The 22,223-nt window shown below is 49.1% G+C and overlaps 1 protein-coding gene across 16 annotated transcripts in view; it reads left to right on the forward strand.

Moving 5' to 3' along the window:
- Positions 1 to 22,223, forward strand: part of Trerf1 (transcriptional regulating factor 1) — a 222,217-nt gene that overhangs the window by 181,289 nt on the left and 18,705 nt on the right. For 6 of the 16 annotated variants that reach the window (XM_041655764.1, XM_041655765.1, XM_041655766.1 and 3 more), the window contains 9 exons: positions 537 to 583; positions 1,671 to 1,824; positions 3,378 to 3,707; positions 7,374 to 7,761; positions 8,165 to 8,231; positions 9,551 to 9,690; positions 9,815 to 9,921; positions 12,060 to 12,135; positions 20,785 to 20,873. In XM_041655764.1, coding sequence (XP_041511698.1) covers positions 537 to 583; positions 1,671 to 1,824; positions 3,378 to 3,707; positions 7,374 to 7,761; positions 8,165 to 8,231; positions 9,551 to 9,690; positions 9,815 to 9,921; positions 12,060 to 12,135; positions 20,785 to 20,873 — 1,398 coding nt within the window. The remainder of the gene's footprint in view (positions 1 to 536; positions 584 to 1,670; positions 1,825 to 3,377; positions 3,708 to 7,373; positions 7,762 to 8,164; positions 8,232 to 9,550; positions 9,691 to 9,814; positions 9,922 to 12,059; positions 12,136 to 20,784; positions 20,874 to 22,223) is intronic. The other 10 variants (XM_041655768.1, XM_041655771.1, XM_041655777.1 and 7 more) reach the window with 8 other exon arrangements.

Genomic DNA, 22,223 nt, shown 5'->3' on the forward strand with positions numbered 1-22,223 from the left:
CACCTGAACACATACAAACACGTGCACAGTGTCTAGACCAGAGACAAGGGGATCACATAGTGGGGACTTCTCACCCCTGTTGGATCCCTATCCTTGGGTTATTCCCCAAGACACAGATCGTCCTCTGATCCCTGCAGAAACACTGCGCACATGTGTGCTTCCCCATCTCACACACAGACACACACATGTACACACACTGTACATGCACTGGTAGACACGAAGATGTCCGGTCTCCTGGACGGATGTCCCCGTTAGTGCAGTGCAGAGTGGCTGCAGACAGAACAAGGAGGGCAGAGGGGTTTGTGTCCCAGCAGGCTTGGGGCTGGCCTCAGCACCGAGTGTGGAGCAGTGTCATTATTTAGGGAGTAGGGGAAAGAAATCAAATGCAGAACAAAAGCAGGGTCATTGTGAGCAGAGAAAGTTCTAGAAGGGTAGATTCTGGTGTTCAGACCTCTTGAGATTCCTCCCTTTAGAAATAACGTTTGTGTTTTCTCTTTTCTCGTTTTCTTTTGGTGTCCTGTTTGTCTCAAAATTAGATGCACCTACCTGATGGGAGAACGCAGCCGGGGTCCCCGGAATCAAGGTATGCTCAGAGCCGCGGGATATTTGGGAGGCTGTAGGTTTTCTGGGTTGTTTAAATGACTCATTTCTAAATTCAAGGCCAGTGTTTCTAAGAAAGTGTAGGAGCAGCAGCAGCAGCTGTGTATGAGCAATTAGCTGTGTGCTTAACCCTGTGTTATGTAAAGTAAAATGCCAGTAATGCAGACTCGCTGTCGGGCGCCTGTCAATTGTGAGTCCTCAGTTACCATCAGCTACTGCTGCTCTCCTTTTTAGAAAACTGGGCTCAGAGCTGAAGGCACACCTGAGCAGGGAGCAGCGATGGTTCGGCTCCCAAGCCTGCACTCCCTTCTTTATCCACTCAGCCACTGAGGACTTAGTGAGCCCCTCCTGTGTACCAGGGTTAGCCCTGGGCTTTGGGCCTGTGGCAGTGAATAGTACAGACTCAGAAGGCCTGGAGAAATGGAGGGCTGTGTCCTGTATGGCATGATTTTAAGAAGATTCTTTCTGCTGGGGAGACGGATTAGCAGTAAAGAGCACTTGCTGGTCTTGCAGCAGACTGGAGTTGGGGTCCCGGCACCCACCCAAGGTGGCTCACAGCTGCCTGCAACTTCAGTTCCAGGGAATCTGGTGCTCTCTTCTGGTCTCCCCAGGTACTGGGCACACATAAACAATGCACAAACATACAAGCCATTGAAACACTCCCAGGCCAGTGAGATGGCTCTTCAGGTAGAGGTGTTTACTGCTAAAACTCATGTCCTGAAATTGAAGCCTGGGACCTATATAATAAAAGGAAAGAACTGGCTCCAAGTTGTCCTCTGACCTCCACACACTCACTATGACATACATACACATGTGTGCACATGCATGCACACACAATAAATAAGTCTAATTTAAAGTTTTACTTTCTTAAAGAAAGAACACTCTTGCTTCCCCTGAGCCTCAGTTTTTCCATCTGTACATTCAACTTGGTTCTCTAGAGGATATTAAGGCCGTGGACAGAGGAAGATTAGATAAATAAAATGGGTGCACTGTAGGTGTGAGGCCTTGTGGTAAATTCCTGTTTCCCCTCCTCAATGTGTGTGTCCTTTCCATGTGGCTCTACCCTTCAGCAGTGGCCAAACCAAAGGAGCGTTCGGGGAACAATTTGATGCCAAGAACAAGCTGACTTGCTCCATCTGCCTGAAGGAGTTCAAAAGCCTGCCTGCCCTGAACGGCCACATGCGGTCCCATGGGGGAATGAGGGCCTCCCCCAGCCTCAAACAGGTCAGCAAGAGCCTGCCCGTCCTTTGCAGGTCGTGTGCTGCTTGCTTTGCTTTGCCGCTGTCAGCGTGAGATGGGGGATGTGTGACTTTTGTGGGCGCCAGGGGAGGTGTGGTCCTCCCTGAGAGTCAGCCAGATGACACAGCCCCCACTTCCCTGGCTTTATAGACAAGTGTCAAAAGAAAGGTTCCTAAAGAGAACACCACCTCTTTCCCTAGAGAAGGTGCAAAAGGAACTATGTAAATGAAAACTACATAAATATGTAAATGCAATGTATGTAAGTATGCGATTGTAAAGAATACTACTTGCAGTACTCAAGACCATGACCAGGTGGCTTTTGAGATCAGTGGTCAGTGGCTAAGAAAAAGCGTGTAACTCTCGCGCTCTTGGCCAGAAGTTTCCGTTCATCCATGCAGTGATTGGCTATAGGTAGGGTCCAGTGACCCTGTGATGCCCTCAGTATAGGAAATCATCTCTGGGTTAGGTCAGAACACATAGAATTTTCTGAAAAGTCTTTGAATGTTGATTTTATGAGATTCACTCTCCCATCCCTATTTCCTGGCCAGATAAAAGGATTTGTCTTCACCTTTTAAAGTACGTTGCCAGCAATAGCCAGGCAGGAAATATAGGCAGGGCAACCAGATGAAGAGGATTCTGGGAAGAGGAAAGGTGCAGAGTCAATTCCAGTCAGATGCAGAGGAAGCAAGATGAGAATGACTCACTGAGAAAAGGTACCAAGCCATGTGCTTAAACATAGACAAGAATTATGGGTTAATATAAGTTGTAAGATCTAGCTAATAATGAGCCTGAACAAATAGGCCAAATAGTTTAAAATTTAAAAAATAAATTAAAAAAAAAAGAAGTACGTTGCCAGGCGGGTCATGGCACACTCCTGTAGAATCCCAGTGCTCAGGAGGATTTGCTGCAGGTTGGAGGCCAGCCTGGTTTCTATAGCAATTCTGGGCTAGCATAGACAACATAGCAAGACCCTGTCTCAAAAACAAAAGAAAGATGGTTTTAAGCCTGGTGTGGCATTACACACCTATAATCCCAACACTCAGGAGGCTGAGGCAGGAGGATTCTGAGTTTGAGGCCAGCTTGTGCTACCTATAGAGACCCTGTCTTCAAGAAACAAATAAAACCACAGCATGTATTGTATTTTCAATGTGGTTTCCTAACAATACAATTCAGGCTGCAATGCCTGTTTCCGTTAGAGCCGTGAATGACCTCTGCCCAAGGAAGGAACACTCCTACATAAGATCACATGTTCAGTTTTGACGGAATAGCAGTCCCTGTTCTTTACTTCAAAAAGCCATGAAAGCCACCAACTTAAATATATATATATATATATATATATATATATATATATATATATATCATATAGAAATGATACCTTAAATGTAGCTCAGGTACCCAGAGTTACAGGAAGGAAACCCCCAGCTATATGGTACTCTCTTCCCCACCACCGATGTCCTGTAAACTCTAAGGAAAAGCAAGTCTGTCCCCCTGGGAGAGCTGCTTTCAGCTCAGGATCAAAGCCTTTATTGTCTATGTAGGAGGAAGGAGAGAAGGCCCCACCGCCACCGCCTCAGCCTCAGCCTCAGCCTCAGCCTCAGCCCCAGCCGCCACTGCCACCTCCACCTCCGCCGCCACCGCTCCCTGCTGAGGCAGAACGCCTCACGCCTATGGTCATGCCCGTGTCTGTCCCTGTCAAGCTTCTCCCACCCAAGCCCAGCTCTCAGGGGTTCACCAACAGCGTCGCTGCCACCCCCTCGGCCAGAGACAAACCAGCGAGCTCGATGTCGGACGACGAGATGCCTGTGCTCGTGAGGATGACCCTGTCCCCCCCTCACTCTCCCCAAGGGGCTGCCCCCTGTGCGCCTGCTGTGAGTCGCTGCGCTGCCACACCTGCCTGGGGTGGGGACATCGCTTTGCTTTCCTGAAGATGAGGACAGCTTTTCCAGCCACTGGCCTGAGCTCAGACCTCATGCAGGCTCCCTCTGAGGGGGAGGCCACCTGCAGTGGACAGCCATTCCTTACTAAGCCTGGGTCTGATTCTGAGAGCTGAGCCTTCACATGTTCAAACATCGATGGTACTCCAATCGGCAGAAACCAATATAACCTTACCAGTTACTAAGAAACGAAAAGTATATCTGCCCCGAATAGTGAACAGCTGTTGCCCTGCCCTGGCCCTTTCCCTAGACCGCCAGGTCTCCCCGGATCCAGCTGCCACTCTTGGAATGGCAGGTCCTCTGAGAAATCGCTACACCATCTGCTCAGATGAACTGCCTTGTCAATACCTTTACTGTCACTCCTGCTTAAATACCCTGGGGCCTCAGAGCCATTCCAGTCCCCATAATAAGCCCATGAGAGCCAGACACCGTAGATCTCAGGAAAGCAAAGCGATTTGTGTTTCTCACTCACTGTTAAGTTCTCTTTGCCTTCCTCATCCCCTTCTCTTCTCTCTGCCCTGGGGAATCTGTGACCTCTGTGGTTGGCCCTATCAGACTGCCCCTTCCCACAGTATAGTGTGTTGGGTCTTATATGTCCTCAGAGAAAGAGTGACTCCTGGAAGTCTAGAAGACGTAAGGGTAGGGTTGAAACATCCAGAAAGAACTGGTTTGGGTTCTTGTGTGACTCTGAGTTAGAAGAAGAGAGACTGAGGGGCAGCCTCCATATTCTGGCCAGAGGGGGCTAGCACCCAGCAAAGACGAAATGGCATGCCTACACACACACACACCCTTGCCTGGGGAGGTCAGGAGATTTGGTGTGAAAGGCACTGTGTCGTCCTGTCCTGGAAGTCCTCTTCACACAGGGACTACAGCCACCCTTGTCATTCAAGGCAGTGCGAAGGTGAGGGCTAAGGAGAAGCCTATGCCCTGGAGGAGGCAAGATGGAAATACAGATGTCTCCTGCTGAAACATTCCTGTTACATGTCTTCAGCTTTACATACGATTAAAAGTTCTACTCACTGTCCTTTGAAGTTGTGGGTCTTGGTCTTCTCCCAGGCTAGTGACAGACAGCTATACCATAGAATCCTCTCTCCTGACGCTGAGCAGGGCGCTAAGCCACAACTCCCAGTTAGTTAAGTGATTATGAGGGGAAAGAATAGAGATTGTTATGCACTGGGCTATGCAGCTGGGATGGCCTGCGGGTGAGGGGCATTAAAGTCAGTTCTGACTTAACAATATTTTTGTTTTACTGTGGATTATCTGGATTGTATCTTAAACCAATGTGCACCCAGGTGGGTGAGTCCAACAGGAAGACAGTGGTTTTGCTGTATGGGTTCTGAGTAGGCTCAGTCGGAAGGGGTGAACTTGGTTTAATGCAAGGGTGAGAGAGACCCCGTCAGCTGACAGGCAGGCTGACATAGAACCAGGCAGGTGAAATGGATAAAGAATGGAAGCCAAGTGCTTGATGTAAAAACCGTTTTAAAATCCAGAAAAGGGCTCTGGATTCTGATCTCAGCTCTGAGATAGAGGCAGCTTAAGAATGGCCCTCTCGGGGCTGGAGAGATGGCTCAGAGGTTAAGGGCATTGCCTGCTCTTCCAAAGGTCCTGAGTTCAATTCCCAGCAACCACATGTAATGAGGTCTAGTGCCCTCTTCTGGCCTTCAGGCATAACGCAGAAAGAATATTGTATACATAATAAATAAATAAATAAATAAATAAATATTTTGAAAAAAAAATGGCCCTCTCAGAGTCCCGATTTCCCCCAGAGTGTTGACTTACCAGTGGCCGTCTCCCTCCTCCCGGGGCAGGAGCTCTATAAAATACTGTGTTTGACTCTGCCCCCCAGAGTCCATAGTTAAAATACTTCAGATGTGAGCCTAGTGGGGCATTCTGTGTGATGTACATTCTGAGAGGCGCCTCTGGTCCCGGTGGCTCAGAGAGGCTTGCCTGGGAGATAATAAATCAGTATTTTGAGGTGGAAGGACCAGAAGGCGCCTAAGAAGAACTTTTGACCCTGTGATCTTTTTTTTTTAATTTATTTATTTATTATGTATACAATATTCTGTCTGCGTGTATGCCTGCAGGCCAGAAGAGGGCACCAGACCCCATTACAGATGGTTGTGAGCCACCATGTGGTTGCTGGGAATTGAACTCAGGACCTTTGGAAGAGCAGGCAATGCCCTTAACCTCTGAGCCATCTCTCCAGCCCTGACCCTGTGATCTTAAGATTGGGCTCCAGGGCAGAGTTGAGACCACCCAGAGCTCCATGTTACTTAGATGACCTCCTCAGTGACTGGGACAGAGCTTAAAAGTTTCCAAATTTGCTCCTCAGTTAGAGGTGGGGATGGCAAAGCCCCGTTTTCCAAGCATTCTCCTCAGCAGCCTCTCTCCTCCTCAGCCTCTCGGTCCCTCGGGGTCCCTTCCGGGCCTCAGGCTGTGAAGCGCCCTACTTGAGGAGGGAGGCCGGAGGACGCCAGTCGAAGGAGCGTTCAGGAACCTGGACGCTGAAGCCCCGAGCCCCTCCGCTCCCTCTTCTCCCCGTCCCCACCCAAGAGTCCCCGTCCTAGAGGCTGAGAAGGCACCTTGGAAGACAAGGGAGCTGAGGGAGAAGTAGGGACGGGAGCGGGGACAGAGCCCACACTACTGAAGGCAGGCGGTGAGAGGGGCCCAAAGCTGAGGGGCACGGGGGCACAGGCCTAGAGGCAGCTGGTCATGTGACCAGGTAAACCTTTCCCGTCACCCCTTGCTGCTGTCTTCACTCGCCACTCTGGCACTAGAGCTGCTGGTCACTGCAGCTGCCTGGGCACCTCAGCCGCCCAGAGCTTCTCCACAGGTATCCCCGGCTGGCTGTCACACGCAGCTCTCGGCTTTTGGGGGTCGATGCTGGCCTCGCACCCAAGTCTGTTTCCGTCCGGCTTTGGCATACCCTGCTTCTCTCCTTGACGTGCATGTGTGGACTGGCTAGTGTATATGTATCCGTGTGGCAGGTTCCCCGGACTAGGCTCAGTTCTCCCGCCATAACCTAAACTCGCTCTGCTGACAGGAAGCAGGAGATGAGGGTGCCTCAGAGGGGCGTGACAGGGAGCGTCTCCAGGAGAGCCCGTTACAACGGCCTGGAGAACTGCGGGCCATTGTGCCCGGCTGTGGGGATGGCTGAGGAGCCTGTGCTGGGCGCGAACGCCCTCCTGCCCCTCAGCCTTGGGCTTTGCATCCCTGAGGAGAGGATTCTGCCTCCTGCTCGGAGCATGTGTGAGCTGCCCCTGCAGGAGCAGTGGGGGCACTAAAGAGCCACTCTGCTGGCTGTTCTGCACTCGGAACAGATGGACATGTAGTGATAAGCCAGAGAATCTGAATTTATTACTTTTTGCCGATCCACTTTACCCTTTGCAGACCTTCGGATTTTCTTTCTTAACCAGCCCAAGGCAGGCGTGGTGGGAGTGAGAGGGAACGGGGAAGGAGGCAGTCTCTCTCCCACCCCCTTAGAACTTTTGAGATCCCTCGCCAAATCTGTGGGAAGGGCAGGGATAGGCAGCCTGTACTTAGAAGGGGGCTAGTGACTGGGATGTCCAGGCTGAATCCCAACTATTCCTCTCACTCTAGGAAATCCCCCGGAAACAGCATCCACCCATCACCGCCAAAGTTGAGGAGCCCCTCAAGACCCTACCAGAGAAGAAGAAGTTCCGGCACCGGCCTGAGCCGCTCTTCATCCCGCCACCGCCTTCTTCCTATACTCCTAACCCCACTTCTTACTCGGGGGCCACCCTATACCAGAGCCAGCTGCGCTCCCCACGCATCCTCGGGGACCACCTGCTCCTGGACCCCGCCCACGAGCTGCCCCCCTACACGCCGCCACCCATGCTGAGCCCAGTGCGCCAGGGCTCAGGGCTCTTCAGCAATGTCCTCATCTCGGGCCACGGCCCAGGAGTGCACCCCCAGCTGCCCCTCACTCCCCTCACGCCCACGCCACGCGTGCTGCTGTGCCGCTCCAGTGAGTCATCCCTTAACCCTGGTGTCACCCCTGTCGATTCTGGTTCTACCCTGAGTGGGTGGGGAGTCTCAATTTCTTCAACTGGCTAGTTTATCCCTCGGATTTCCGGGAAGTATCAGTTACGTGTTCCGGTTACTTTGTGAGGTGTTCTTAAATTCTCAGCATCTCGTTAAGTGACTTTAGGGAATCAATGTAAGGAGAAAAGCGAGTAAAAGTATCTTTGGGATAAAGAAAAGGAAACTGTGCACACTAAGTCTGCGTTGGGTTGTCTACAAGATGCCAGAGCAAAATATGGGCTGGGTGAGAGAAGAGCCTTGTTACTGCTGATTGGCTAATTATTAGCTTGCTTTCATGTCATAGGAAGTTTTCCTTGTTGGCCAGTAAACTCTAGTTTCTGTTTCAGGCAGCATCGATGGCAGCAATGTGACAGTCACCCCAGGACCTGGAGAGCAGGCTGTGGACGTTGAACCGTAAGGAAAAACCTATTATTCTTTAGAGCACAAGCGTCAGATAAGGAAAGGTCTGGAAGCTTCTAGAAGGGCAGTCAGGGCTTCTGTAGTCAGTGGCCACTGAGAGGGGAGAGTTGTGGACATGGCCGGACCGTGGCTTTTCTTAAGTACTACCGTTTCCTTTTGCTGCTAGTGTTTCAGAGTCTTTTCTTAGGACGAAATGTGAAACCTAGCATCCCCACCTCCACAGGCCTGAGTCTAGACTCGGACACTTTGACATCCCCAGTGCGTCCCACATCCCCCTGTGAGACTCTTGGCCAGTCTTCTGAACGGGTCTGTTGAGTATTTGAATCATTCATGATCAGTAGGAGGTACAGCACTCACACACACATTAGTGGCTTATACGTTCCGAGACCTCCAGCTCTGGGCACCTGAAACCTCTGATAGTATCATATCTCGTGTATAACCACTGCGGAGCCTCGGTAGTCTCTCTGATAACAACTGATTAACAGGCGGATACCTTCTTCAGTGCCAATACTGTAGACGAAAGGAGGAGTCACGCCTGAGGCAGATAAACTGGCTGGCTCGAGATTTTAGCACATTTTTTAAAATGGCATGAAAGTAACACAGAATTATTTCTGGACTTTTCCATTTAATGTTTTCAGACATTAGTTGATCAGGAGTAACTGAAAACCACAGAAAACTATGGAAAGAGGCACTCACTACTTTACTATGGAAGGGGAAAGTGGTTCATCTCATGAATGAACTTAGAAAAGAGACCACGTGGTACAGAGCTTTCTAGAGTCCAGAATCAGAACGCTCAAGCTGACACCATTCTAGTTTGGATCTGTACTGAGTCGATTTTCTGAGGCCTTTGTTGGTTCCTTGGCCAGGAATCATGATTACTGCCTTGTTCATATCACAGACCTTTGTGAGCTCAGGTTGTATAATGTAAGCGAAAGTGGTCTGGAAGGGATAAATACACAGATTCTTTACACTGCTGAACACGTGTACCCCACTTCCAGTTCCATGGTATTATCAGCTGTGCAGTAGGCAACTCCTCTCTTGGAATTATCTGTCTTCCACTCCAGTTTCAGGGAGCTGAGAATCCCAAGGCAAAGGGCTACCTTGCCCCTCCCCCGGCCCCCAGCCTTAAAGCTACCCTTTACCAGTACAAATGCTATTCCTGGGCTTGGAGGGCCCTGCCACGGGGAAATGCATTGGCGTCCTTCTTGTGACTCTTGCAGAAGGAGCTGCTTTCTTGTGTGTTCATTTCCTGACAGTTGCCCCTGGCCTAGGCCACCACATTGAAGACCACACTGTTTTTCTTGTCATTAAAGACGCATCAACATTGGCTTGAGATTCCAAGCAGAGATCCCAGAACTGCAAGATGTCTCCGCCCTGGCTCAGGACACACACAAGGCCACGCTGGTGTGGAAGCCGTGGCCTGAGCTGGAAAACCAGGCCCTCCAACAACAAGGTACTGGCACTTGCGAGGGGCCAGGTGGGTGAGGCTGGCTTCTCTAACAGGGACCTCCGGCTCCAGAATGGGGGTGGGTTCTCGTGGCTCTGACCCAGTCTGATGCCGTGACTTCTTTTCTCAGCAGTGGAGAATCTTCTGAATTTGTGCTGCTCCAGTGCGCTGCCGGGTGGAGGGACCAATTCTGAATTTGCGCTGCACTCTCTCTTTGAGGCCAAAGGTGATGTGATGGTAAGGATGGCTTTGTGGATGCGCTGTCTCAGGGAGGGGCTACAGACCTGAAAGCAAGCAGAAGGCAAAACCGCCAGCTGGGTTCCTGCTAACACAGCTGTTACTAAATTATAATCAGGGGCGCATATGTTCTAGGAAGCTAGAATTTCACCTCATGTGTCAGTGATGGAGGTAGAAGGAAAGCCTGGCTGAAACAAGAATTGGCCCCGAAGGTCCTCCCGGCTGTGGAAATCAGCTAAACTTGAAAGCCTCCAGACCTCTTTTCTCTAACGTTGATTGTTCCTCTTTTCCACCTTTAACATGGTTCTGAATGGGGCTGGAGAGATGGCTCAAAAGTTAAAAGCACCACCTTCTCTTCCAGAGGTCCAGAGTTCAATTCCCAGCAACCACATGGCAGCTTACAACCATCTCTAGTGGGATCTGATGCCCTCTTCTGGCATGCATGCACAAATGCAGACAAAACACTCATACTTTAAAATTTATATACACATAAATAAACTTTAAAATTAAAAAAATATATAATTCTTAGTTTTGGGGACCTTCATTAGGGACACTTAGATGTCCCTAAACTAGAACCATAGTGGCATCTTCCCAGAATTATAGCTGACCATTTGTCTAGTTAGCCTTCACTGCTGGCCAGATAAGTCCACCTAGCCTCAGTTTCCCTTTTATAGAAGCACATGATTCTTCTAGTACTAGAACTAGATTCCTGCTTTTAGATTTTATGAAAATGCAAAAATAAACAAACATGCCAGTACTTCAAATGTGATCTAGAATGTTAGGATTTGCCTTTTGAGATCAGGGCTCGTCTTGAACTTCCAATATAAATTACTGTGGGATTGTCCTGAGATGCTCATGCTGGTTCAGCAGGTGGCTTCTGGATTTCTTTTTTTCCCCCTCTATTTTTTTTTTTATATAATTGCCAGGGTGTATGTCTATACACCACATGTGTGCAGTGTCTGTGGAGGCCAGAAGAGGGCATCGGATCTCCTGGAACTGAGCCACCTTTTGGGTGGGGGGAATTGAACCTAGGTCCTCTGGAAGAACAGCCAGTGGTCTTAACCACTGGACCATCTCTCTATCAAAGGTTCTGGGTTTCTAAGGAGCTCCTAAAAGGTCCTGAGGCTGCTGATGTGCAGACTTGGAATAGCAAGATTTCTCTGCTTTGTTCAGCCTAAACCCATCCACTGTCAACTCTGTTGCTGCCTTTTCTTTAAAAAAAAATAAAATAAAATAAAAAAATTCAAGATGGGGGCCTTTCCAGAGCACCCAGGTTGAGTCCCAGCACCCATGTGGCAGCTCACAACTGTCTGTAACCCCAGTTCTGGGAGAATCCAGTGCTGTTTTCTGGATTCTCTGGGCACCAAGCACACTTATGATGCACAGAGATGCATGTAAACAAAACAGGCATAGACATAAAATAAAAATAAACAAATCTTTAAAAAAATACACCACAACTGGATTTGGTGAAGTGTGCTTGCAACGCCAGCGCTGGGGAGGCTAACAGGCTAATTCTTGGGTATTGATGGCTGGCTAGCCTAGTTGCTTGGTGACCTCCAAACCAGTGAGAGATGCTATCTCAAAAAACAAGGTGAACAGTACCTGAAAAATGAATGACGGACTGACATCTGACCTCCACTAGCCCAAACACAGACACACATACACAAGCCAGCTGAAAAAGGCAGGTCTGAAGGGTTTCCTGACACTCTGGAAGGACAGTGTGTGGTGCACTTGTTATTAATACAGTTGGTTCCATTCACTGGTCATGAGACCTGTCTATGAACAGTCACCAGGCCCCACTCCTTCCTCTCAAGCCCTTCCCCAGAGACCCAGCCACCATCCAGAGACCTCACTCATCTCCCTGAGGTGTATAGGCCTTCTCTGAGGAGGCACTTGAGTCTCTGCTCCTGTTTGTGTCTTCTGTCGTGTGACCAGCTAGCTAGCTTCGGACACTGCTAGGGGTTGGGGGTTGGGGGCAGTGTTCAAATGTTGAGTCCTGTTGGAGCTGAATGGGAAGGAAATCCCTGGGTTTCTTTCAGTCCCACTGCAGTGCTAACCCCACCCTCCCCTTGAGTAGGTGGGTGGTCCTCCCCAGGACACTCTCAGGACTGATTTCTGCCTCTTCTCTCTGACTGCAGGCTGCTCTGGAATCGCTGCTGCTACGGAAGCCAGTCAGGTTAAAATGTCATCCTTTAGCAAATTACCACTATGCCGGTAGGTCGCCAGGAACCCTGTGCCCTGTTGCTTCCTAAGAGTGGGCAGCTCACACGTTTGGCTATGTGTCATTTTTTAACAAATAGATAACATTGGGTCTATTAGCCCAACACTGCCAGGCATGTATCCGTGTAGACACCTGCCACTTGTGAATGTTCTGAGACCTGGGAGATGGTGCACAGTGGCTGCCCACTTGGCAGTGGGACCTGTGCACCAGAGGAAAGAGCCACCAAGGCACAGAGCAGACAGCTGTAGCAGCCCTGTGGCTTTGGAATCTTTAAAGGTAGGTTCAGGTTTTGATCGAGGCCTAGCTCTGTAGGCTTGAATGTTTTCCACTCAGAAGGAGGCTTGTGTCCCATCCCTTCCAGAGATTTATGAGGACTAAAGCCAATGTATGCAGCTCAGCACTGAGCATCCTCCTAGCCATTGGAATTCAGTTACTCAACGACCGTTCACTGGGTGGAGAGGATTGTACTAAGAAGAGGAGAAAGGGTACCTCAGAGTCTGAAGGGGTCGTGGGTGGGAGATGTAGATTGCTTGCCTAAGGTATACAAAGTCCTAAATTCTATTCCTTGTACCAAAAAAAAAAAAAGAAAAGAAAAGAAAAGAAAAGCCACCCCAAGGCCAGGATAAAGACTTGATAAATGCAAGTCTGGGGTGCGTGTGTGTGTATGTGTGTGTGTTAGAAAACACCTTTAGATTTAAATGGAGTGAGAAGGAAATAGGTTGGGGAGCCCAGAGACAACAAATGCGGCCATGAATGGGGGTTCAACTCACTACGGAAATTCATCCATTCTGCCTCCATAGTCTCTCCTGCATCTTCCATTGCCCTTTTGTGTGTGTGTGTGTGTGTGTGTGTGTGTGTGTGTGTGTGTGTATGATGCCCATAATAAAAGCCAGAAGAGAGCGCCAAATCCCTGAAAGCTGAAGTTACAAGCAATTTTGAACCACCTGATTGGGTGCCATGAACCAAACCCCCGCCCTTTGCAAGAGCAGTATACACTGAATCACTGCTGTCTCTCCAGACCCTGCCCCTTGATTTTTTAATCCCTAGAGGGTTTCTTTGGTGCCTTGGGCAGACCTCCCCTAGGTAGATGCTGAATGCGCGCTCTTAGGGATCTGATAGCTCTATTTCCAGTCCTTCACTAGGAACTAAACACAGCCCAAAAGTGAAGGCTCTCCCGCCATCCTGTCTTCACCTGGCAGAAAGGCCTCAAGGCCATCTATGAAGCATGGTGAGACCAAAGACACTTCCCTGTGGGTCAGTTTCAGCTGGCAGCAGCTGGAAGAAAGAGACAAGCACAAAATGGACAATTGAGATAAAGGCATCACGTAACCATGGGCCAAAGGAGCCAACTACATAATTTCCTGCTTGTGTGGGTGAAAAGATGTGGGAGCCCACCAGCCTGCCCTGAAAACCATTTCATCTCCTCTTAATCCCAGCATCCTCTGCTGTCCTTTAAACCCCTGGCAGGCCATCCCAACCTCCTGGATCCCTTCCCAAACTTCTCTGCATGGTGGGTAGGGCTGTGGGCTTGCTAAAAGATGCTTCCGATCAGTGCTGGAGAGATGCTACTGCCCTTGGCCTTGGGTTGCACTGGATGCCGGGACCCTGGGGCTGGTCATGGCCAGCTGTGAGCCACTTCATCGAGGACACAAATCCTCTCCGATTGTCCCCTGCGTGGTAAACAAGCACTATTTCATTTTTATGTACATCACGACATGAAAAGCCTTGGACTAGAGCACCCCCACTCCAGCCCCAAGCAAAACAGAACAGGGAAATGTTACTAAGAACTTTAAAATCTGCCAAAATACACTGAGCTTTTGGGATTGAGGATTGCTGGTTAATCCTCTCCGACTCCTTTCCCCTTCAGGTAGCTTAGAAGAAACTTGCTTTCTGAAGTCATTTCAGTCCTTGGCAAGCAGAAGTAGGGGCTTCTATCACCTTCCTTGTCCCGTCACTTGCCTTCTTCTAGGAGTGATTAGAACCTCAGGCCCAGAGAATATTCTAGAATTATGAGCAGATGGGACAAACAGCACTGTGCCTAAAGTCAGGCATAAGTCCATGCCTTTAACAGTTGCCTGTCAAATCAGACAGCTGAGTTTGTCCATCTTATGTCCCAGCCACTTTGGCTCCACTCCAAAACCTCCAATTTGGTTCCTGGATGTCACTGAGTTCTGTCCCATCACAGCCCTGACCTGCCTTGGTCTATGTGCAGGACCCATTCTCTCACTCCCAGCTGGACAGGCAGCTCAGTTTCTGCCTCTTTGAGCACCTACCTTCTAGTTCTCCCTTGACTTCCAGCGCTGAGGCTGTAACCCACCTGACTCCTGGATTTTACTTTAGATTCCAGTTACTGTTCTGGTTTGGCTGTGATAAAACACTGACCAGAACCAGCGTAGGGGAGGAAGGGGTTCATTTGAGTTATATCTTACAGTCTATCATTGGGGGAAGCCAAAGCAGGGACCAGGAGATAGGAACAGAAGCGGACCATGGCGGAAGGCAGCTTAGTGGCTTGCTTAATCTGGCTTCCTCAGCTACCTTTCGTACACAGTCCAGGCCCGCCTGCCCAGGGATGGCACCATCCACAAACAGCTGGACCCTCCTCCATCAATTAACAACTAAGAAAATGTCTCACAGACGTGGTCACAGGCCAGTCTGGTGGAGGCAATTTTTCAGTTGAGGTGCCCTCTTCACAGGCATGTCAAAGTTTGTGTCAAGTTGACCAAAACCTAAGTGGGACTCCCAGAGAAGGAAGTCAGATCCAGGCTCTGCTGTGCTCCGGAGGAAAGACAACAAGATGGGTTTCCTGGACAGAGAGATGCGAGCCTGTGGAAACTCCCTCATTTGGGACCAGGGAGGTGGGCGTCTGGCCCAGACCTGCTGGCAGCCTGCCAAAGCTGGAGAGCCTGGCCAGTGGTCCCCAGAGAACAGCTGTATGGTGCCTCCAGTGCCCAGATCGCCCCAGGACACACCGCCCCGGCCCAGGGGCTCTGCGGTGCTTTCCCTCTGCACTGATATTGGGAGGCAGTTGTGATGGAGAGGCATCTGGTTGTGCTAGACAGCTGGAACAGGTCCTGGTGCAGATGTGCGCAGTGTTGGGGGTGGTAGAATTGGATCTAGCTTCTTCACAGGGTACAGTGAAGACTTTTGTCATGTCCACCATAACCACGAGCCCCCACTGGGTCCTCAAACCTTGCCTTGAATTTGAAAGGTGAATAAAACCCAGGAGAGACACCCTTTCCATAAGGAAAGTCGGCGCTCTAGTCTTGGATGCTGCCCAAGGTTAATGAGAGAATTGTGTGCCTGCAAGAGTTACTTTCTAAGAACACAAGTGTGGGTGCCTTTTTGTCTTTAACTGTATCGTAGACTCCTCGTGGCAGGACCTGAGTCGTTCATTATATTCTCTGTTGCCTTGCCTGACACAGCATTTCCAAAGAAAATGTTTGGTGACAAGTTCAAAATGTGGGTTCAAACTGAGGTTTCCCTCCTTTCTGCACCTAGAGGAACCTACAGTAGCAACCGCATCCCAGGGAGACGGTTCTGACCGTCACCTGCTGTAGGTAACTCTGTATGACCTTGGAAGTCTGGTATGAAGCCTCCCGTTTTCCCAGCGAGCACGTCTTTCTGCCATAACCACAATATTAACGTCAGTAGAAGCTGGGTTTTTTTTTTAAAATATTTTTTTATAGTTTATTTTATGTGCATTGGTGTGAAGGTGTCAGATTCCCTGCAACTGGATCTTCAGACAGTTGTGAGCTGCCATGTGGGTGCTGGGAATTGAACCCAGGTCCTTTGGAAGAGCAGTCAGTGCTCTTAACCACTGAGCCATCTCTCCAGCCCCTAGAAGCTGGTTTTGTTTTGTTTTTAAATCCTGAAAAGAAGCCAGAGAGACCCTCTGAAAAGATACTGTATCCAAGTTCTCTCTACCCCAGGAATGTCTGTTTTTAATTGCCTGGATTTGCTGTAGATTGCCCCCAAATTAGCCGCTGTCCAGAGCCTGTTTCCCAGCAACCAGAGCTCGGTGTATTATTCTCTAGATACTACTCCAGTGCCCATTTCATCCAGTTAATTAGGCTCTTTGTCATTAGCCTTAATCGGCTTGTTAGGGGGCCCTGCTGATAATAGCCCGATAGCCAGGAATCCCCAGGTGGAACCAGTGAGGGGGGGTCGGCCCAGTAACCCCCCCCCACACTGCGCCGGCTGAGACAGGGTGGGGTCTTACAGAGAGAGGCAGAGCTGAGAACAGGTGGCCTTGAAGTAGCCACACCAGAGGGACAGTGTTTGTCCCATAGCCTGAGCTGATACAGAATCCGCCCAAGTAATCGGTGGAGACACCGTGCACACCTACTTATAACCAAGCAGTGTTGGTCACAGTGAACCGGCCACCGTCCCCAGTTCAAGGGTGAAGAAACTAAGAAGTGGACTTCCCTGCTGTCGCAGAAGGAAGAAATGCCAGGGGCACATTCACAGCTGAAGCTCTCCTGACAAAAGGCACCCTGTGTCATGGCCTGTTGATGTCACATGCTCGGATGTCATTTATCTGTACCAAGAATTCAGTCCAAGGTCCTTCAACTCTTATGTGTAGTCCCCAATCTCTAGAGGCCATCTCTAGTGTGTGAGAGACAAATTTATTGTCTGGTCTAGCCTCTTTCCCTGCTGGGCACACGGACAGACAAGCTTCCATACAAGTGCTGTCCCTTTCTCTACACCACACATCCTCTGTACAAGAGCCACCCTCCGCGTGCTCCCCACCTGTCTCTGTGGCCGCAAGTGAGACCAGAAGAGAAAGGGAGCCACCATCCCACCTCTTTCCTGGACTCAGGAAGGTCTGTGACGGAAGACCTCATTACAGAACAGCATCCCAAGGCACTCACTCCCCAGAGGCCTCCATTCTTCTAGCAGATGGACCAGCCAGCCTTGTGGACACGCAGGAGTGGATGTCTCTAAAGGAGGCAGGGAACTTACCCCTGCTCTTTGGACCAGTGGGGAGATAGTGAGCCGTGTGGGGGAGGGGTAAGCTGCTGGCTCGAGAAGCCTGGATGACCATGCTCATGTCTCTGGGTAGAGTGGTGATAACTCCAAGAAGCCTACGATCTCAAGTTGGGAAGAATTTTCACTGATCTGCTTGGGGTGGCTGCTACCAGCATCAAGTGAGAGAGCACCAAGGGCCACCCATCCTTAACCTGCCAGGGGTTGTGCGACAGGACACCATCATCTCCTTCCGACACCGATTCTCTCACCTGTTCAGTTTTGACGGACACCTGAAAGGAGCCATGACTCTTCTCTAGTCACTCAGCTAAAGTTGCTGGCTGGTGAATCCTCTCAGCCTTCTTCCTCTTTCAACCTCTTCAGCCACAGAGTGGAGCTCGACACTCTCCCCACAAGGCCCAGAATGTTGGATATAATCTGAGGAACATTGTGGAATGGCTATGAAGGCACAGACCAGGGAGTCAGGCTCTCCAGCTCCTGAAGAACTGGGAGAAGATTCTATTCCACAGTATTCTCTTCACCGCTACAAACATGCAGCTTACAAGGGAAATGAATAGTTGTTCTGCTTTTGGAAAAAATGGAGTCAGCCAGCTGGACTATGTCTGTTCAGTTAGAGGCTGGAAGACCCACCAAAGATTTATGTGGAAAGGGTGTTTATTTCAGACACCTGCATGAACATCACTGAGCCCCATGCCCCCTCTGCAATCCCAGGATGGCTGCCCACCCAGAGATGTTTGAATGGCAAATGTTATTCACATTGCCTGTGCTAAAGTCCTAGCAGTTGGCCAGAGTAACATGGAAAAGTTGGGCCTACCCTAGCTAGGAGTAAAGATGGGGGGGGGGTCAGGTGTGGTAGCACACGCCTGTATCCCAGCAACTCGGAGGCAGAGGCAGGTAGATCTCTGTAAGAGGCCAGCTTGGTCTGCATAGTGAGTTCCAGGCCAGCCAAGGCTACATCATGAGACCCCTTTAAAAACAAAACTTCAGATTTGCTCGGAAACCTGAGAAAAGGTGATGGAATATCAGTGGCCATCCAGGAATCAGAGATGGAGAGAATTTGGGAGCCAGAGGAACAGCATAGTCTTCTCTATGCCCACCATGGTAGCTGACCCTTCCCTGGCACACCCAGAACTAAGTCCTGTGTTTCCTGTTGCTGTAATAAATTGCTTGGGGTTGGGTATTTTATAGAGAAAACCCACCATGTAGGCTTTGTTTCTCGCTCCAGATAAGCCAGTCCCATTCTGAATCCAGTCTCCCGGCATAGCCTATTGTGCTAGGAAAGAAAAATCACTAATCAGATTTGAGCAGCAAGACCTAAATGGCATGTTAGGACCACAATGCTTTTGCCCCGACAGGCTGCAAATCTGCTAACTGTCGCCCCTTGTTGCAATGTGGAGCAGTGGGCTGCTTCCCGCAGCCCAGCTCCCAGCTGCCTGGTTAGCTAGCTTATACCCTGAAATAATTACATGGAAACTGTATTCATTTAAATACTGCCTGGCCCATTAGTTCCAGCCTCTTATTGGTTAATTCTCACATCTTGATTAACACATTTCTAATAATCTGTATAGCACCACGAAGTGGTGGCTTACCGGGAAGATTCTAACCTGCATCCATCTCGGGCCGGAGCTTCATGGCATCTGCCTGACTCTGCTCTTTCTCCCAGCATTCTGTTAGGTCTACTCCGCCTACCTGAGTTCACCCTATCAACTAGGCCAAGGCAGTTTCTTTATTAACCAATGAAAGTAACGCATAGACAGATGACCCTCTTACATCATTTCCCCTTTTTCTGTTTAGACAAAAAAGAAAGGCTTTCAGTTTAGCATAGTAAATTTACATATATCAAAATGGTTATCAAGCAAGAATTACAGTTACAATATTTGTATCTCTTTTATCATAACTAAGGAAAGCTATAACTATAACTAACCATTCTTAAACTCCATCAAAGACTCCAGAACGATATAATATTACCTAAGTAAACAAGAAGTAAGCAACTTCCAAAACTCTAGAAATGACAGAGACATCTTATTGCCTGGACAGTCACCCAAAGTTCCTCTTCAGCCTAATGTGCTTCCCTTCCCCAGGAACCTAGAACCAAGTCATGCTAGAAGACCTCCATTTTCTCATCTGTGAAATAGGACAACCTTACGGGGTTGTCAGTAAAGCCCGGTGACTAATAAACTTAAAATAGTTAGCATCTGAGATGCAGTGAATATTCTTAGATGGTGTGTGTGTGTGTGTGTGTGTGTGTGTGTGTGTGTTCGTACTTCATGCACGGGTGCATGCAGAAGTCAGAAAAGGACAGGGTCTTATTGTTTGGGACAGGGTCTCTTTCTGAACCTGAAGCTGGCTGTTTCGGCAAGGCGGACTAGCCAGTGACATTGCAGGATCCACTGTCTCTGCCTCCAACATAGGAGGCACTTCTGCTTCAACTTGAGTGCTGGGATTCGAACTCAGGCCACCCTGTTTTCACAGCCAGTGCTCCTGCACCACACATCCCCACAGTCCCCGAAGCTTCTCTACCTGACACAGCACCCTGCTTATAGTTGACCCCTAATAAACACGCTTAGGGAACGAATGAATGAATGGGCTGTATTTTTCTTGACTGTGCGTTTGCACTTGACTTTCCTGCCCCAGAATTCCCTCTATCTCTCTCTCTTGCCTTGCCGACCTTGTATAACTTTTAAAACTCCAGTCTGGTATTTTTCTACTTCATAGCCTTCTCTGCTGCCCTGGCCCTGACAGGAAGGCAGAGTTTCTTCTCTATGTTCCACTGGTATTCACCTTCATAGCTTTCGTTGCTGCCTTGAATGTTGGCCTTTGTAATGGCAGAGACAGTGAACCTAACCGCCTGGGTGGTGGTGGTGGTGGTGGTGGTGGTGGTGGTGGTGGTGGTGGTGGTTTTTCATGGTTTTTTTTTTGTTTGTTTGTTTGTTTGTTTGATTGGTTGGTTAGTTTTTCGAGACAGGGTTTTTCTGTGTAGCCCTGACTGTCCTGGGACTCACTCTGTAGACCAAGCTAGCCTTGAACTCACAAAGATCTACCTGTGTCTGCCTCCCGAGTTCTGGGATTAAAGGCATGTACCGCCACTGCCTATGGGATTATTTTCAATTAGAACAGAAACCTGATTACTAATGGGGGCAGTTCTAATTCCTGCTGTTCATTGATTACAAAGTTGAAGTCTTGGCTTAAGTGACTTGCCGAGTTTTGAACCAGAATCAGAGCTGCTGACTCTTACATTTCACTGGGCGTTCTGTTTTTTTTTTTTTTTTTTTTTTAGCAAGGCTTCACTAGGTAGCCCAGGCTGGCATTGGACTCTGGGTTCTCCCGCCTCCTGCTGCTGGGGGTACGGCACACAACACTGTTCCCAGCTCTAGTCTAGCTTTTTATTCAAACATGGATTTCATACGTGCGGCCCCTTTTTCTAGACAGTTGGAGCATGACTTAGACCAAGTGAATGTTCTTGGATCTTCTCTTTTTCTTGTTTTGAGACAGAATCTCATGTAGCACAGGTTAGCCTTAAGTTCACTCTGTAGCTCAGGCTAGGGTTGAACTCCTCAGTCTCCTGCTGCCTCCTCCTCCTGAGTGCTGGGATGCCAGACCTTTGTTCTGGTGAGAAAGCGAGCACCATCCCTAATGAACGCTCTGTTTTGTTCCAGGCTCTGACAAGTGGACCTCTCTAGAAAGGAAACTGTTTAACAAAGCGCTGGCCACCTACAGCAAGGACTTTATCTTTGTGCAGAAGATGGTAAGCCGCTTTCCCACTGCTCACCTGAAAGGAACTTTGAGATTCTGGGCATCACCATAGTGAGACATTTTTGTTCACCGCTTTTATGATGTCCTCACAAAAGGCCTGTCTTCCACCGTCATGGGGAATGATGGTGGTCGCTACAGGGGTGGCGTGGAACTAGGATGCTGTGATGGACATGATGGGAAAAGAATGCATAGGTTGTAAAGATTCTGCGGTATAAGGTTTCTGTGTGTGTGTGTGTGAGTGTGTGTGGAGGCCAGGAGATAACCTTGGGTATTGTTCCTCAGATACTGTCCACCTTTCTCTTCTTAGTGACTTATTTTTATTTTATGTGTATGAATGTTTGCCTGCATGTAGGTATGGGCACTACATGCATGTCCGATGCCCACAGAGTCAGGAAGAAGGTATCAGATCTCCTGGAACTAGAGTTAGGGAGAATTGTGAGCCACCTTATAGGTGCTGGGCATCGAACCTGGGTTTTCTGCAGGAGCAGCCAGTGCTCTTAACCACTGAGCTGCCTCTCCAGCCCCCACTGTGCACCTTTCTTGTTTGAGACAGACTCTTGATTGACTTGGAGCTCATTGTACAGGCTATGCTGGCTGGTGGCACCAGGGATCCCTGACTCCTCCTCCCCAGTGCTACGTTTATCAGTGTGCTCCACCACACATGTCTGTCTTCCGTCGGCTCTTGGGACAGAACTTGGGTTCTCCTGCTTACAAGTAAAGCACTTTCCCAGACAGTCTACGTCCCCAGCCCCTGGGCTCCTGTTTCAGTGTTATGTGTTGAGTGTACAATTCTTTCAAAACAACTAGAACTGGGACCGAATCTCAACCTCCCCAAGTGATCGTATCTCTGATGGCATTTTCCTAGGACATTGTAAGGGAGGAGGTATGTGGCCTTCCCTTCCCTAGTGTCAGGATTTCTGGAGTCAGACCCCAGAATCATGACAGTAGTGATGAAAAATAATATCTGCCAGGCATGGTGGCACACACCTTTAATCTCAGCATTCTGGAAGCAGAGGTAAGGGGGCCTCTATTGCATTCAATGCCAGCCTTGTCTACATGCAAGCGCCAGGCCAGCTTGGGCTACATAGTGAGATATTGTCTCAAAAACGACACCACCCCACCCCCCAAAAAAGAGGGGGAGTGATAACTATATAGCACTTTATAGAAGGAAGGAAGGAAGGAAGGAAAAAAAGAAAGAAGGGAAGGAAGAAAGGTAGATAGGATAAGTAGGTAGGTAGATGATAGATAGATAGATAGATAGATAGATAGATAGATAGATAGATAGAATAGGTAGATAGAATAGGTAGATAGGATAGGTAAGTAAATAGTAAATATGATAGGT

Source organism: Microtus oregoni, unplaced genomic scaffold (genome assembly GCF_018167655.1).
Source record: "Microtus oregoni isolate MIOR12 unplaced genomic scaffold, Mior012 000007F_ref0000211, whole genome shotgun sequence".
Lineage (NCBI taxonomy): Eukaryota > Metazoa > Chordata > Mammalia > Rodentia > Cricetidae > Microtus > Microtus oregoni.